The following is a 15,801-nucleotide window of genomic DNA, read 5'->3' on the forward strand; positions in this document are numbered from 1 at the left end:
CGTGTTGTCGGTACGCGACAATCGTTCCCCAAATCGACGCTTGTACTCCACCAGCGGAGGTAGGCGTAAGCGCCGTTGACGGGGGAGCCATGGAGGTTGATTTGCCGCCGTCCTCACAGCGGGGTAAGTCGGCTCCGATACGTCGAATTCAGCTATGCTATTTGTGTAGCTGAATTTGCGTATCTTAAATCGACCCTCTCCCCCCCCCCCCCCCCCCCCCGTAGTGAGGACGTAGCTCCAGACTTAACCCTTCCTCTATCAACTCCAGGCAGTTCAGACGTGAACCTGGATCTTCAGCTCATGGCTCTGGTCTTTGCCTATGATGAGCCCAAACACCAAAACAGAGCACCTGTAAAACTTGGGGAAGATGCGATTTGGATTCAGATCAAATCCCATTCTGAACATCACAGCTCAGGCCCATCTCTGACGGTAACAAGCCACAGCAGACTAACCCATATACCCTTTTCAATTCCCCGGTCACATTTCTCTTTCAGCAACAGGACTGATCAGAGAGTCATTTTGCTCAGGTGTTCTCTCACGAAGCATTCTGTGATGGTCCATACTGTTACTGACACCTCTTGTCCGACTGCTGCCTGTGCTCAAGGGGCTTCCTGCCACTGGAGTGTCTGTGCTCACCAAGCTTCCTGTCCGAGATCGGTAAGGAGGGAGATCTGTCTGACTGGGGGATTCAGAATCTGAGCAGTAAGGGGGTGGAGGAAGATCAAACCAAGGGGGTCTGCTGCAAATACAAGAGAGTAACAAGGTTACTGAAGACAATGGTACTGGGGAAGTATAACGAGCTCCAGAATTGTGTTCTAACAGGTTACGAGTTGGGCAGTCAGGGGCAGAGGTTCCGGGGGCAGTCAGGGGACAGGGAGAAGGGGTGGTTGGATGGGGCAGGGGTCCTGGTGGGGCTGTCAGGAATGAGAGGAGGGGTTGGATGGGGCCGTGGGGGCAAGCCAGGGGTGGGGGGTTCCGGGGGCAGTCAGGGGACAGGGAGTGGAGGAGGGGGAGTGGATGGGGCAGGGGTCCCGGGAGGGCAGTCAGAGAGCAGGGAACCTGGGCCACGACCCCCTCCCCTAACCAGTCCTCCATACAATTTCTGAAATCCGATGCGGCCCTCAGGCTAAAAAGTTTACCCGCCCCTGCTCTAGAGCTTTCAGCTGGACATCATTTACAGGCACCGAATTCATTTATAAATTTACAAACAGAGGTGAAAAATCTGGGGCTGTGTATATGAGTCTCTACAAATAAAGTCAATGGTGTTACTATGGAAAAAATAGGCAAAAAGTACTATTCAGAAAGGGCTACGGGCTTGTTGGAAAGAAACAGCACACTCAAATTCACATGTTTTTGGGGGGTTCACAGATATATATTGTGACATTGCACGCCATATGCTTTATAAAAATATGCTTATGAATGTGAATATGATGTAACTGGAATATGCTTTATTCAAAAGATCTCTTGTAGGGAGTCATTACAAAGCTTATAATTTACTGAGTGTGTTCATCCTATTTGTTTGCATGTATTATTTCTACATCTGAAGTTAGGAGAATAAGATATCAACTTGTATAACTGATGTAAACATATTAAGTGGAAGCCATTAAGGGTGCTTCAGAATCAATGAACTGTAAATGGCTCTGTTTACTTCCAACCCTTCCTATGTAGGTGTGGGCCAGCCCACGAAGAATGGAGGCTGAGGTCTTACAGTGACATGTGACCATGTCACATGATGCTGGAATCCATCTTAAATCTGGGACTTTTCCATTTAGGAGGAGGGGTGGGGACCCAGAGACACAAAAGATTCCCACCTTGTGCCAAGGCTATAAAAAGGGGTGGAACAGGACAGACAGTCATGAGAAAGCTCCTGTTTACCACCTAAGATGTTTGCTGGAACTAACAAGGTCTGTACCAGGGGAAAGGATTGGGCCCAGACTAAGAAGGAGTCTAGTCTGTGAAAGAAGCTTACTGGAATATCTCTGAGGGAGAGCTATTATCTGTAATCAGTTTCTTAATGTATTAGGCTTTGACTTGCATGTTTTTGCTTTATTTTGCTTGGTGACTTACTTTGTTCTGTCTGTTATTACTTGAAACCACTTAAATCCTACTTTTTATACTTAATACAATCACTTTTGTTTATTAATGAACCCAGAGTAAGTGATTAATACCTGGGAGAGCAAACAGCTGTGCATATCTCTCTATTAGTGTTATAGAGGGCGGACAATTTATGAGTTTACCCTTTATAGGCTTTATACAGAGTAAAACAGATTTATTTGGGGTTTGGATTCCACTGGGGGCTGGGTGTCTGGGGTCACGTAACCTGCAGAGCTGTTTTCCCTTAAAGCTTGCAGCTTTGGGGGTGTGGCCCGGACCCTGGGTCTGTGTTGCAGCAGGCTAGTGTGTCTGGCTCAACAAGACAGGTTTCTTGAAAGTCCCAAGCTGGCAGGGAAAACGGGCTGAGAGGTAAGTTCAGCACATCAAGTGACAGTCCCAATGGGATCTCTGTGACCGAACCCGTGTCACACACACACTATATATATATATATATATATTGTTTTTTGAATTTATAAATAAGTGCAGAAGTCTTATTTGTCTAATACCTTTGGAAGCAGAGTAGTGCCAGGTATCTGGGTTATTACACTTAATACCTCTAGCACTGAAGACCTTGTGAGATACAATTTTTTAGATTTCATTTTGGCTAAGATGACAATTGATCTTTGGACAAATCCTGCAGCCCTTAATCAAGGGAGACTCATTGGGAGTGCTACAGGAGCTGGCCCTGTGTATTTAAACTCTGAGCATCTGATATTTACTATGGAGCAATCTCAGGGTTTTCATATTTCGCTCCCAGATTGGCATGAAGTAACACTGCTGAAGTGATAGTTTTCTTCCATATTTCAGTCATCTCTGATGAACTCCAAAGAGCTAGGGGGTATTGATTACTTGTGTCAAGAGCAGGAGTGACCTCAAAAGAGAAGTGTACTCAGGTGATGCCCCTTGAATCCTTAAATCTCTTTCATGCCACTGGGTGCAGAGAGACTTCTGGACTATTAATTCTGCAGGTTAAGGTGAAGCTGGGAGGGGGAACCTTTTTCCTGTGTACACAAAAGAGGCTGGCTGAATTTGTTCCCATGTAAGTGAACTATCAATAGTTACAGGTAGGCTTGGCAGAATTTGATTTTAAAATAATTTTGATGGATAATATCAATGTTTATTTAAGTATTTTTTAAAATTTCTATTTAAATGTTCACAGTTGCAGGAAATTATGGGGGGGGGGAGGTCAGACAATTATTTGATGAGATTCAAAGAGTTGAAGTTTTTAACCATTAAAACACAAATGGTCAGCATCACAGGTGAAAATATACAAAGTAAATATACTTAAATCAAACTCTAATAAGTTCTCTAGAATCATATTTTCACTTTGCCTATCTGTATATTTCGATAATTTTTGTCAGTGGGTGGGTGTGGGGAGAAAACAATATTTACCAATATGATTTAATCCTTTCAAACCTAATTATAGGTCATTATAGTATAGTACAATTATAGTATTAGAATACAGGGAATATTTGTACCGACAAATAAAACAATGAGCATAAATGCTACGATGAGAACACATAGGAAGCATGGTGAACCACAGAGTCTAGGAATTGCAACTGTTAGCATAACTTTGGGGAGACTTAATTCCCATACATACCTTTGGTCTAACACAGCCTCTGAATAGGATGGTGGAGAATCCAGATCCAGTGGCCTGTGGCAGGTCTGGTTGGACATGTACTGAACTCCATTGTTGACATTGTAGGTGACGCTGCAATGGTGTGGATGATCAAGGACCACCAGCCGGGACAGGAGGACAGGGTGCTGCAGCCGATGCACAGGCAGGCTCATGAGGTTGTTGCGTTTTCGTTGGTGGTGCAAAACCAAGGCGAGGAAAGCCACCACCAGCACAAAGATAACTGAGCTGCCAATTATAGCATAGGTGATGCTGGGATAATATAGCAGTTGGTTCTCTGAGGTCACATAATCTTGGCCACTGCCAGTTTCTGCAAGACACACAAAAGAAGGGGGAAAGCTTGAGATTTTTCTCAGCGAAGAATTTGGTGCTTGTCATCAGCTGCATTTTCTGCTAATGTACCATTTGATATGCTGCCTGACTGGCTTCCAAATGAATTTTCTTCCTTAGAACTGTGGAAAACTAGCTTACTGAAAACATACATGCACAAAACAGATATTGGCTGACAGAATCACTCAGACCTCCTCGGATGCACAGATGTGTTCATGCACTAGAAGGAGATAGCAAACCAATTGGAAAGAGGAAATACACTATACATCGGAGACTGCCTTGGAATCATTCACTTTGTTACAGTGCACATGCCTTTGTTATCAACTCCATACCTGCACCTAACCAATACAGCAGATTTTTCAGGGTTAAGGTGAGGACTGTGTGCGGACATGTAGGTACAGTACTTTGAAAGTGTATTCAGCAAAGAGTGTGAACTGAATCAGACAGATTAGAGATGGAAAAGGTCTATTATTAATGTTAAAAAAACAACATCCTTTCATAGCACTGTATGAAGCACATGCATCCAAAGAAGTGGGCTGTAGCCCACGAAAGCTTATGCTCAAATAAATTTGTTAGTCTCTAAGGTGCCACAAGTACTCCTGTTCTTCTTCCATAGCACTGTAAGTTTACGTGGTGCTTTACAAATAGTAACCAGATTCTCTGTCTCTGATCAAGTTGGCAAGAGCAAACGGGACAAATGGCCACTTCTGCCAAAGAAGTCGGCACAGCCATGACAGGGTTTAAAAAAGGGACTGTCCCAGCCAAAACAGGACGTATGGTCCCCTAAACACTATTGTTATTTGTATTATAGTAGTGTCTAGAGGCACCAGTCTTGCTTGGGGCCCCACTGTTCTGGGCACTATAGAAATGCATCCTAAGAGACCATCCCTGTTCTGAAGAGCTTACAATCCAAATAAACACAGTTGGGAAAGAAACAGAGGCTCAAAGAAGTGAAGTGACTTGTCCAAGGTCAGCAGCAGAGGCAGGAATGGAAACAACTGTCCTAGCCACAGGAACATGCTGCCTTTCAGTAATATTTTTTGAAGAGTTAAGACTGTCGTCTTTTAGAGGACACCTCTCTTTATACAGCAATAATTAAATGCCACTGAAGTACAAGACAAAAACATCCCTCTACCTCAGAAAAGCCATCCATCCAACCCCCGCATTCCTGGCTATAGAGCATCAGGATAGCAAATGCTGACAGACAATTCTTGTTCCATTTATCTGCCTACACTAGCAAAACTGCTGGCCACCTAGCATTCCATAGTTGCCAGTTATGATTTCGCTAGCAGTGAAACAAACAAACCAAAGACATATATACAATTTCACAAAGATTTGAAGTGCTTTATGACATCTCAGGAAAGCTCTCCTTGGATCTCAGCCTCAGGATATTTGGCCTATTTCTCTTGGTGTTTCAAATTTCATATTGGTAATTCACTTTGATGATAAATGCACAACACACACTTGACAGCAACATTTAAAATAATTTCCCATTACTCAGGGAATGGAATTTAAAATGTCCCATTCTTTACTTTCAAATATCTCAGGGTTAAATAATGGATTCTTTTTTTTTCTTCCAAACAAAGAGAATGCCTGAGATGAGGGAACATAATTTCCTGCCATTATCTGAATCTGAAGAACTATTCTTCTTAAAGCAAATAAATCTGGTTCATTGACAAGATCATTATTACCACAAACCAAAAAATTCCGCTGTGGGCCAATAACAATCCAAGTCCTACCATGGTATCATTCCAAGTTTCCATGATATCCATTGTCAGACTTCAATGAACATCTTTACTAAGGCTGCTAATGTTGTGGCCCTTCTACACTCTATGCTCTACACTCTATGCCCCTCCACACAAATGTGCTGGACTGGAAGCTTTAAAAACCTCAAAATTACCAACCAATGTTTGTTCTTGGTTCACTTCAGTAAAATGAACTTGAGATCGTATGTGTGAAGAATCTCAAAGCAAGTCAAGCAAAGCAGAAAGAAGGAGCAAAGGAATTTACCTGCATTAGTACATGTGTTTACAGCTCATCACATACTGATGCTTTTTCTGTAATCCGCTCCACAATTCACTGAATGGCTGAGCTCATGTCACATTACATAAGGATGGGCCAGAGTGGGGAGAACAGTGAATCAGTTAACACGCTTCAACTCTAACTTGGTCTTCCTTCCTCTGTCAGTCAACATTGTCATTCTTTTTTAGTTTTCAGGTGAATAAAGATAATTACATCTATCTGGTTTTTGTGCTTATTTCTAGATCATGGATAATCCAGATGATTTTTATGTCCCAAATATTTATATTTTATTTGCAACAGATTTAAGGAAACTATAATCCCAGATTGAAGGCCAAATACTATTATCTTGTGGTGTCTATGTGTGAGGCAGCTACATACTTTATGAGGTCCCAGTGTTTTTGTTACTGTTTAGCACTCAAATTTCATTCAGCTCAATTGGCCATTTGTGGAAGTTGGGTGAGAAGAGAACATCAGTGCAGAACTGAGACTAATTAGTTACCAGGGGATTGCTTTGAAGCAGGGTAGTCCAATATATTTAATAAAAGGAGAAAAATGGGTGCAGTGCATTATATGTCAACTTCTCTGCAAGCAGAGGCATCCTAAATGGATACATAAACTTTAAAGTAACATGAACAATCAGCTGCACATATACAAAATGGGAAATGACTGCCTAGGAAGGAGTACCGCTGAAAGGGATCTGGGGGGTCATAGTGGATCACAAGCTAAATATGAGTGAACAGTGTAACTCTGTTGCAAAAAAGCAAACGTCATTCTGGGATGTATTAACAGGAATGTTGTAAGCAAGACACAGTAAGTAATTCTTCTGCTCTACTCTGTGCTGATTAGGCCTCAACTGGAGTATTGTGTCCAGTTCTGGACACCATATTTCAGGAAAGATGTGGACAAATTGGAGGAAGTCCAGAGAACAGTAACAAAAATAAAGATCTAGAAAACATGGCCTATGAGGAAAGATTGAAAAAACTGGGTTTGTTTAGTCTGGAGAAGAGAAGACCGGGGGAGGGGGGGAGGGGAGAGAAGGGGGGCAAGGACAACAGAGAGGAGACATGCTAATAGTTTTTAATAGGGCTGCCAAGCGATTAAAAATATTAATTGCGATTAATCACGCTGTTAAACAACAATAGAATACCATTTATTATAAATATTTATGGATGTTTTCTACATTTTCAAATATATTAATTTCAATTACAACACAGAATACCAAGTGTACGGTGCTCACTTAGTATTTGTAATCAAAAATAAATATACACACTATAGAAAACAAAACAAAAATGTGTTTTTCAATTCACCTCATACAAGTACTGTATTGCACTCTTTATCATGAAAGTTGAACTTACAAATGTGGAATTATGATGTACAAAATAAACTGCATTCAAAAATAAAACAATGCAAAACTTTAGAGTCTACAAGTCCACTCAGTCCTACTTCTTGGTCAGCCAATCACTCAGACAAACAAGGTTGGTTACAATTTGAAGGAAATGATGCTGTCTGCTTCTTGTTTACAGTATCATTTGAAAGTGAGAACAGGCGTTCGCATGGCACTCTTGTAGCTGGCATTGCAAGATATTTATGTGCCAGATGCGCTGAAGATTCATATGTCCCTTCATGCTTCAACCACCATTCCAGAGGACAGGCTTCCATGCTAATGAGGGGTTCTGCTTGATAACGATCCAAAGCAGTGCGACTGACGCATGTTCATTTCATCATCTGAGTCAGATGCCACCAGCAGAAGGCTGATTTTCTTTTTTGGTGGTTTGGGTTCTGTAGTTTCCGCATCAGAGTGTTGCTCTTTTAAGACTTCTGAAAGCATGCTCCACACCTCGTCCCTCTGATTTTGGACAGCACTTCAGATTCTTAAACCTTGGGTCGAGTGCTGTACCTATTTTTAGAACTCTCACATCGGTACCTTCTTTGCGTTTTGTCAAATCTGCTGTGAAAGTGTTCTTAATTTAGCATACCTGGCATGTAAATACCTTGAAACACCGGCTACAAAAGTGCCATGCGAACGCCTGTTCTCACTTTCAGGTGACATTATAAATAAGAAGCAGGCAGCAGTATCGCCTGTCAATGTAAACAAACTTGTTTGTCTTAGCGATTGGCAGAAGAAGGACTGAGTGGATTTGTAGGCTCTAAAGTTTTACGCTATTTTGTTTTTGAGTGCAGTTATGTAACCAAGAAAAATCTGCATTTGTAAGTTACACTTTCGCGATAAAGAGATTGCATTTCAGTACTTGTATGAGGTGAATTGAAAGATACTATTTCTTTTATCTTTTTACAGTGCAAATATTTGTAATAAAAATAATATTTAGTGCACACCGCGCACTTTGTATTCTGTGTTGTAATTGAAATCAATATTGAAAAACATCAAACAATATTTAATACATTTCCATTGGTATTCTATTGTTATAAGTGAGATTAATCATGATTAATTTTCCTGTGTTCCCATCCAGTTCACTGTACTTCCGTGAAAGCTGCTACAACCACAGTAATCTAAGAGCTATACATACCAGATCTGGTTTATTTAGCCTGTCTTGAGCACTGGCCAATGCCTGATGCTTCAGAGAAAGGCATCCCTCCCAGTTTCCCCTCCAAAAAATCTTGCAGAAAACTTCAGAAACTTTCTCCTTTTGCAGGAACAGGTACGCACTACTTACTGCCTACTCCACTTGTGGGGATAAGGGTTCAGTCTGAAAAGCAACAGCTACTTGTCAAGAGGCCCTTCTCTCCTATCCTGTGGTGGACAATAGGGGGTCCCAAGATTGTACAGAGTCAATAGTTTAACTTTTTTCTGTTAGCTTGAGAAGACCTAACACAATGGAAACTTACTGGTTTTCTTTCTCCATTTCAGTGCTATTTAAACAGAATAATCTTAAATCTAATCTTCCTGATGTATGGCTGTAGCATGCCAAGTTGATAAATCCAGTATGCAAAAGATGAGGGAGTCCTATCACGTGATCCTGCCATGTCAGTACTGTTTGGTTTGCACTCTTTGAAAAGGCAAAGCTTCCAGTTCAAACAAAGATTAGAAACAATAAGCATTCCTTAAAGGTCAATTTTCAGAACAATTCGCCAGAGAGGAAGACTATACCTCTTTAAAAAAAAAAAAAAAAAAAAAAAGACCTTTCCATAGCTGTGCTATGGAAAATATTATAGCATGTTTTCTTCCTACTAAGATGGATCGTATAATATGTCCAAGACATTTCTGATGAGGTTTACTACTACTTTTGTCAAAAAACATTTGCAGAAGAAAAAATGCTATCGCTATATATATATTTCAAAAGTATTTCTGGAGAGACTTATGACAGATCTCTCTGTGACGGGTTGGATCACAGAAACCCCGTTGGGGCTGCCAACTGATGTGCCAAGACTACTTCTGCTCCTGCCTTCCCTGCCAGTTTGGGACTCCAGAACCCTGCCTGGTTGTGCCAGACACGCTTGCCGGCCACAAACACAGACCCCGGTCTGAACCACATCCCACAAACTGCAAGCTTAACTGAAAGCAGCTTAAGAAGTGTTCCTGTCTTTAACACTCAGATGCCCAACTCCCAATGGGGTCCAAACCCCAAATAAATCCGTTTTACCCTATAAACTCATAAATTGTTTGCCCTCTATAACACTGAGAGAGAGATATGCATAGCTGTTTGCCCCCCCCCCCAGGTATTAATACATACTCTGTTAATTAATGAGTAAAAAGTGATTTCATTAAAAACAAAAAGTAGAATTTAAGTGGTTCCAAGTAGTAATAGACAGAACAAAGTGAGTTACCAAGCAAAATAAAATAAAACATGCAAGCCTATGCCTAATACAGTAAGAAAACTGAATACAGATAATACCTCACCCTCAGAGGTGTTCCAGTAAGCTTCCTTTTACAGACTAGTCTCCTTCTAGTCTGGGTCCAGCAATCACTCACACCCCCTGTGGTTACTGTCCTTTGTTCCAGTTTCTTTCAGGTATCCTTTGGGGTGGAGAGGCTCTCTCCTGAGCCAGCAGAAGACAAAATGGAGGCGTCTCCCAGGGGTTTAAATAGACTTTCTCTTGTGGATGGACACCCCTCCCTCCCCCTGCGTAGAATCCCAGCTACAAGATGGAATGTTGGAGTCACATGGGCAAATCGCATGTCCATGCATGACTCAGAACTTATATTGTTCACATGCTACCTTGAACGTCCTCAAATAGACTTATGTGGATTGGAGCCTTCCAAGATCCATTGTCCGTTAAATGTTTCTTGATTGGGCACTTAACTTGCCCATTCTTTTCTCAAGAAGCTGACCAAATGCTTTACAAGGCTACTTAAAATCAAGCAAGTGCACAGCCAATATTCGTAACTTTGAATACAAAAATGATACATGCATACAAACAGGAGGAACAGATTCAGTAGATCATAACCTTTACAGAGATGTGTTACATGGCATATGTAGCATTACACATATTCCAGTTATGTCATATATACATTCATAAGTATATTTCCATAAAGCCTTATGGGGTGCAACGTCACACTCTCCATCTAGAATTCTTTACCCAGGAAATCTTTCAATAAGAGGAAGCCCTGCATGCTCTCCTCTCAGAAAGGATGCACCTAACTCACTTGTTTGTTTTTTAATTTAATCACCGTGTTGTCTTATCAAAGCCTTTAATTTGAGGAGAAAGCTTTCCCGTGAGAGACTGTAGGTGCAATGCTGCTTCCCATACATGTCCCTTTCTGTTATCACACAACTTCCATATCCAGAACAGTGGCATGGGCCAGCAGCTTCTCCTTTGTGAATTTTTAGGAGCACACATACAGAGCACAATGTGATAGGCAGAGGGGCGGAAATAAGGACCCTGGCAGCATCGTGGCTGGATGCACGATAGTGGTTTAGAAAAATATATGACTCTTTAGTTCTGCTCTAATAACTTTCAGTAAATGTTTACACACTGCAGAAGTCGCTGAACTAAGTTTCTTGGTAATGCAGTCATCTTTTCCAGTGGAAAAGGACAGACGTACTACCCAGATAGGTTTACAAAGCAATGTCTGCTCTACTGTTTCTTGTATTTGACAGAAAAAGAGAGCGGGCAGACTGATTTAAATCAGATTTATATTTTTTTGTTAACAAGATCTATGTATTCTGATAGCATGATGTACAAACAGTTAATCAATGCCACTAATGCCTATTAAACCTTATTACCCGGGAATTGCTAAATGTGCAAACTAGAAGCTTCTGAGTGTAAGAAACTTCGTAAACAATTTAGGAAAAGGCTGATCAGGAAAACGTTACGAGTTGCGCTCAGAGGACTATTTTATTGACTGGGAACAAATTCGATCTCTCAAAGTTTTAAAAAAGATCTGAGAGTAACGGCATTAAGCCTGTAAGACGCTGGGACGAAGGGCTATTATTCTATCTTTCACAAGCCTCTGCTCGAGCTTGGCTTTTTTCACACTTCATCAGGGAGAAAGCTTTTGAAACGTGAAATCTGAGCCGACATCTGTAGCCTTAATGAACACAAGTCACGGTCCATCTCCAACAAAGACACTACTGTAGCAACACATTTAAATTCCAAACCATTCAAAAGTGGGGCTGCAGCCTCGGAAGGTTACAGGAGACAAAATTCAAAGAGACGGAATTCAAAACACAGACATGCAGACTGTTAGCACATTATTTATTATTTGTACGGCAGTAGCGCTTCCACGCTTCATTTAAGGATTAAGGGCCCAACTTCCCAAATTTCTCATCTTTGTATGGTTTCATGTTCCATTAAAACAAATCACACATGGATTGGACTGTCAAATGGCTTGTTACTCTGGTGTGGCCTATTTCAATTTCTGTATTCACGTTTTTGTTTTTAAAGTACAAACAGGTGTGGTCAGTGTGGTATCATAATGTCACTATATTGTTTTTCTTTAAGAAGGTCTAATTCAGGTCAGAAGGTGCCCTAAGAGTTTAACTGCAGGTCTGTGCAGTATGCTTTCCCCTCACTTATATTTCCAGCAAAGCGGATGTCAGAACAGGGATTCGTGCCCTCATGTGCTTAAAAAGAGGAGGGGATCAGGAAAGCTCTTTACCCAGTCCAGTATTCTGTGCTAGCATTTTACCTATGTAAAATTTAAAACCCTCTTGCCTTGACTGTGCAATACAAGAAGAGAGCTTGTGACAGTTTCTGCAGCTGCTGGGTAGTACTGAATGAGCAGATGTTGACTCATCAGATTGAAGTTCAAGAGTCTCACCTCTCACATGCCCTCCCTTTTATCTTAGACAAGGTTGGATAATTGTTCAACGCACTCCTTGCATCCCAATTTAAATGTTTAAAGAAAAAAGGGCAGAGCAGCAAACTCAGCAAACAAGTAGAGAATTAAAAAATACTTAGCTGCAACCATGGCAACCAAAGTTCTAAAATTAACTTGAGGGTGATGTAAAAGCTTGCAAAGCCAGAATCTGCTATCAAGCATGGAAACAAGGGCCCAGGTTTTGCAACTGGATGAAGGCCAAAGAGGAAATTAAAGTGTTACTGAAAAACGAGGACCGTCCTGCCGTGAATATGAGCAGCACTTCACGGACATCTGATATTTCAGTGGCTGGTGATCTGATTAATACTGGCAGAATGGAAACGCTGCACAAAACGAAGAGGAAGAACGTTCTCCTAATAATGCTCTCCTCTGGTAACCTGGAGGAGTTTAGTTTCTTCTATTCCTGTCTTTCTTTTCTCTTCGAAAAATGCTGTGCATGTTTGAATCATCAAGGAAGCTGCCGTGGACATGGATTCCTTTAAATTCCTTATACTAAAAAGTCTTATCTGCACTAGAGAAATTTACAAAATGACTCCTACCAGTGAAAGTCTAGCATAGCCAAAGCTCTAGGGGAGTTTCCAACATTTTTACCAACAAGTTACTTACATCAGCTTTGTAACAGGTGGTCTCAAAATGCTCTGCTTTCTAACCTGATGGTGACACAGACTTGGTAAATGGGGCAAAGTCTCTGGCACAAAAGCTGTACTCTTTTTGTAGGACTTGAAAATGCTCTTGGTCATAGCAAGTTGCATCCTAGGGTCTAACATCACACCTAAACTGTGCATCTGTGTTATAAATATAAGTTCTACGACACTGCTGGCAGCTGACCCCAACCTACAGACATTACCTATGTGTTGTCTGGATCAAGCCACAGCCAGCGTTCTCCAACTGCAGTGGAGATGACAAAAACAGCATTGTAACACGGAGTTGTTTATCTGGAGGGCTGATCTGTACCCCGTTTTGAAGAATATGTATTAGAGTATTTTGTACTCATGAAAACTAAGATGCAAAGGAGATAAGCAATTAACCAAAAGGGTCTGAACCAGCCACAGGATATAGTTGGATCTCAACTGTATAAGAAATGCCCCAATATGGGTCAGAATGCAGCAAAATGGTGCCAGAGAAGAGAGATTTCCATGAAGGAGGAGCGATTAGATAATTCTAAAGAACAAGGGGAAAAAACCATGGGGATTTGAGGGAAGGAATATGTTAATGGAAAGAAAAAAAAGTTGTGCACCCAGCCCACAAAACCCAGGAGGTCTTTAGTGGAGTCTCCCACATCAGTGGAAGCTCTGTTCCATTGAGCAAATAAAGACAGAACATTCACATGGATTTTTCACTAAATTCCTTTGGGGAGCAGAAGCAAACTGATGTGACACCCCCAGACAATTGGCATCAGCACTGCCTAGCCTGTTCGATGGCCCATTAAGGGTCAGCTATACAATTGACCCATTGAGAGAAGGTAGAGGCTACACCGAATGAGTCCGCAAGGCATGTAGGGGCATGCCTATGGACAGAGAACTCTTAGGCTTTTCCATGCCATGTGCTGTGAAGCTTGTGTTTGGGACACAAGAAGTACAAGCCACATGGCAAAAGGGATATAAAGGGCAGGTACATTTTGTATTCATTCCTGCTTACCTCTGGAATAACTTTTCTACAAATGAAGCTCTGAACAAAGGACTGAATGACCCATCCAAGCTGTGGATGTGTTCCAAGGGACTTTCAAGCCAGGAAACTCACCAATACTGCTAAGAACTTGATATATGGACTTTGAAGTCTCTGTATAGATCAGAGTGCTTTATCATTTAACTGTTCTCTTCTTGTTTTTTCTTTTTTTCTTTGTAATAAACCTTTAGTGTTAGACACTAAAGGATTGGCTGGCGGTGTGGTATTTTGGATAAGATCCAACCTGATATTGACCTGGCAATGTGACTGGCCCTTAGGGGTCAGAAGAACATTTTGTATAGAGAGCATAGTTTTAAATAACTTCTTACTATACTGGACCTATGTGCTGATTGGGAGTCAGACAACTGGAATGCAGTAAAAGGGGGCTCTGTGATTTCTTCTTTAGCTTTTTGATAACCATTGTGGGAGATCAGGAGCATAGTTTGTGACTGTTTGGGGAGTCTAACTTCAGTGTTAACCACCAGTTTCGGGAGTATCTGCTCTCCCTTTTGCAGCCTGCCCTGACCTTGGCATTTTCAGTAAGGGCTGCCCCAGACACACTGGGTCACACTCCCCACAATATAATTTTGAGTGCTTTGCCTGGTATAATTTAAAGGGTCTTAAGTAGCATAAGACAAATTGTGAGAGAAAATAAAGAAACAACTTGCCCAAATCAGCAAAAGAGTGGATTTAATGCAAAAAGAAAGAAAGTCACCAGATCTGTGATGCTGCTGGCTTACAATCTAAACCTCTGTGGAAGGTTGGCATTTTAGCTAATTTTCCATGTAATCACTGTAAATCTTGGGGGTGGCAGGCAAGTTTCTAAACAAAACAGAATTTAAAAAAAATCATTCCAATAAAAAAGGTAAAGTACTCAAGCTTGAGGGAAGATGAGAAATTGTGCACTCTTCATCCATCCACCTGTTTTCATCAAATAAGCGCAAGTCTCAAAAGCACAGGCGCTTGATTTATTCTGGATGGTCTAAATCTATAAAATCTATGAGCCTATATAAACGTACACAGTTTAGATGGAACCAGCTATTGTGCAGGAATAACAGAGTTTACTTTAAATCACACGTTTACTTGTTTTACTTTGGGCTGGGCGTGGGGGAGGAGTAGACATCCATGGCATTAGCTAGAAATTGCAAATTAAGTACTTCCCAGATGTTGTGTTAGCAGTATGGACAGTTGGTACATAAGAGGGATAATAAGGCTTGAAGAGTTACAATGGAAGGGTTTACTGAGCCTGCAGAGTCAGCTGTACTTGGTTAGAAATACTGCTAGCTTATGTGTGATTTAGATATACTGTGGAGTGTATTTTTAATCAGCTTCTAAATGTAGTCTAATCATTCAAGGACTGTATGTTAAGAAACAGTCCCTGTGAAAAATTGCTAGCACAAAGTCTATCTTCTGTGACTGGTATATTACTTTTATGAACCCTATTTCTGTCTAGAAATGTGAAGAGAAATAGATCCTGTCAGATAAGCAGCCTGCATGGTTTCCCTCACTAAAGATACTGGTCTGATGATTTAGAAACCCTTAGTACACCAGAATCATGGGTAAAAATCAAAATAGGAACTGGAGAGAGACAAGGCCTAATATGTCATCTAGTCCACCCCCCCAAATGGTCCAGTCAGTCATATTTAATCTCACTGGTTAAGATACAGAGGGACATAGTTACGGTCTCTGCATTGCTGATTTCTGCAGGCAGAAAGCTTTCCTGGGTCAGGGATTTAGTGGTGCAAATCAATGACAAATACCATTCCAACAAGGG

The 15,801-nt window shown here is 41.3% G+C and overlaps 1 protein-coding gene across 6 annotated transcripts in view; it reads right to left on the minus strand.

The window, feature by feature from the left end:
• Nucleotides 1–212: 212 nt before the first annotated feature.
• LDLRAD3 (low density lipoprotein receptor class A domain containing 3) overlaps nt 213–15,801 on the minus strand; it is a 172,589-nt gene continuing 157,000 nt past the window's right edge. For 5 of the 6 annotated variants that reach the window (XM_034769677.1, XM_034769676.1, XM_034769674.1 and 2 more), the window contains 2 exons: nt 3,695–4,040; nt 213–739 (listed from right to left, as the gene is read on the minus strand). In XM_034769677.1, coding sequence (XP_034625568.1) covers nt 478–739; nt 3,695–4,040 — 608 coding nt within the window. In that variant the 3' untranslated portion in view covers nt 213–477. The remainder of the gene's footprint in view (nt 740–3,694; nt 4,041–15,801) is intronic. The other variant, XM_034769675.1, reaches the window with a different exon arrangement.

The sequence above is a fragment of the Trachemys scripta genome, chromosome 4 (genome assembly GCF_013100865.1).
Source record: "Trachemys scripta elegans isolate TJP31775 chromosome 4, CAS_Tse_1.0, whole genome shotgun sequence".
Lineage (NCBI taxonomy): Eukaryota > Metazoa > Chordata > Testudines > Emydidae > Trachemys > Trachemys scripta.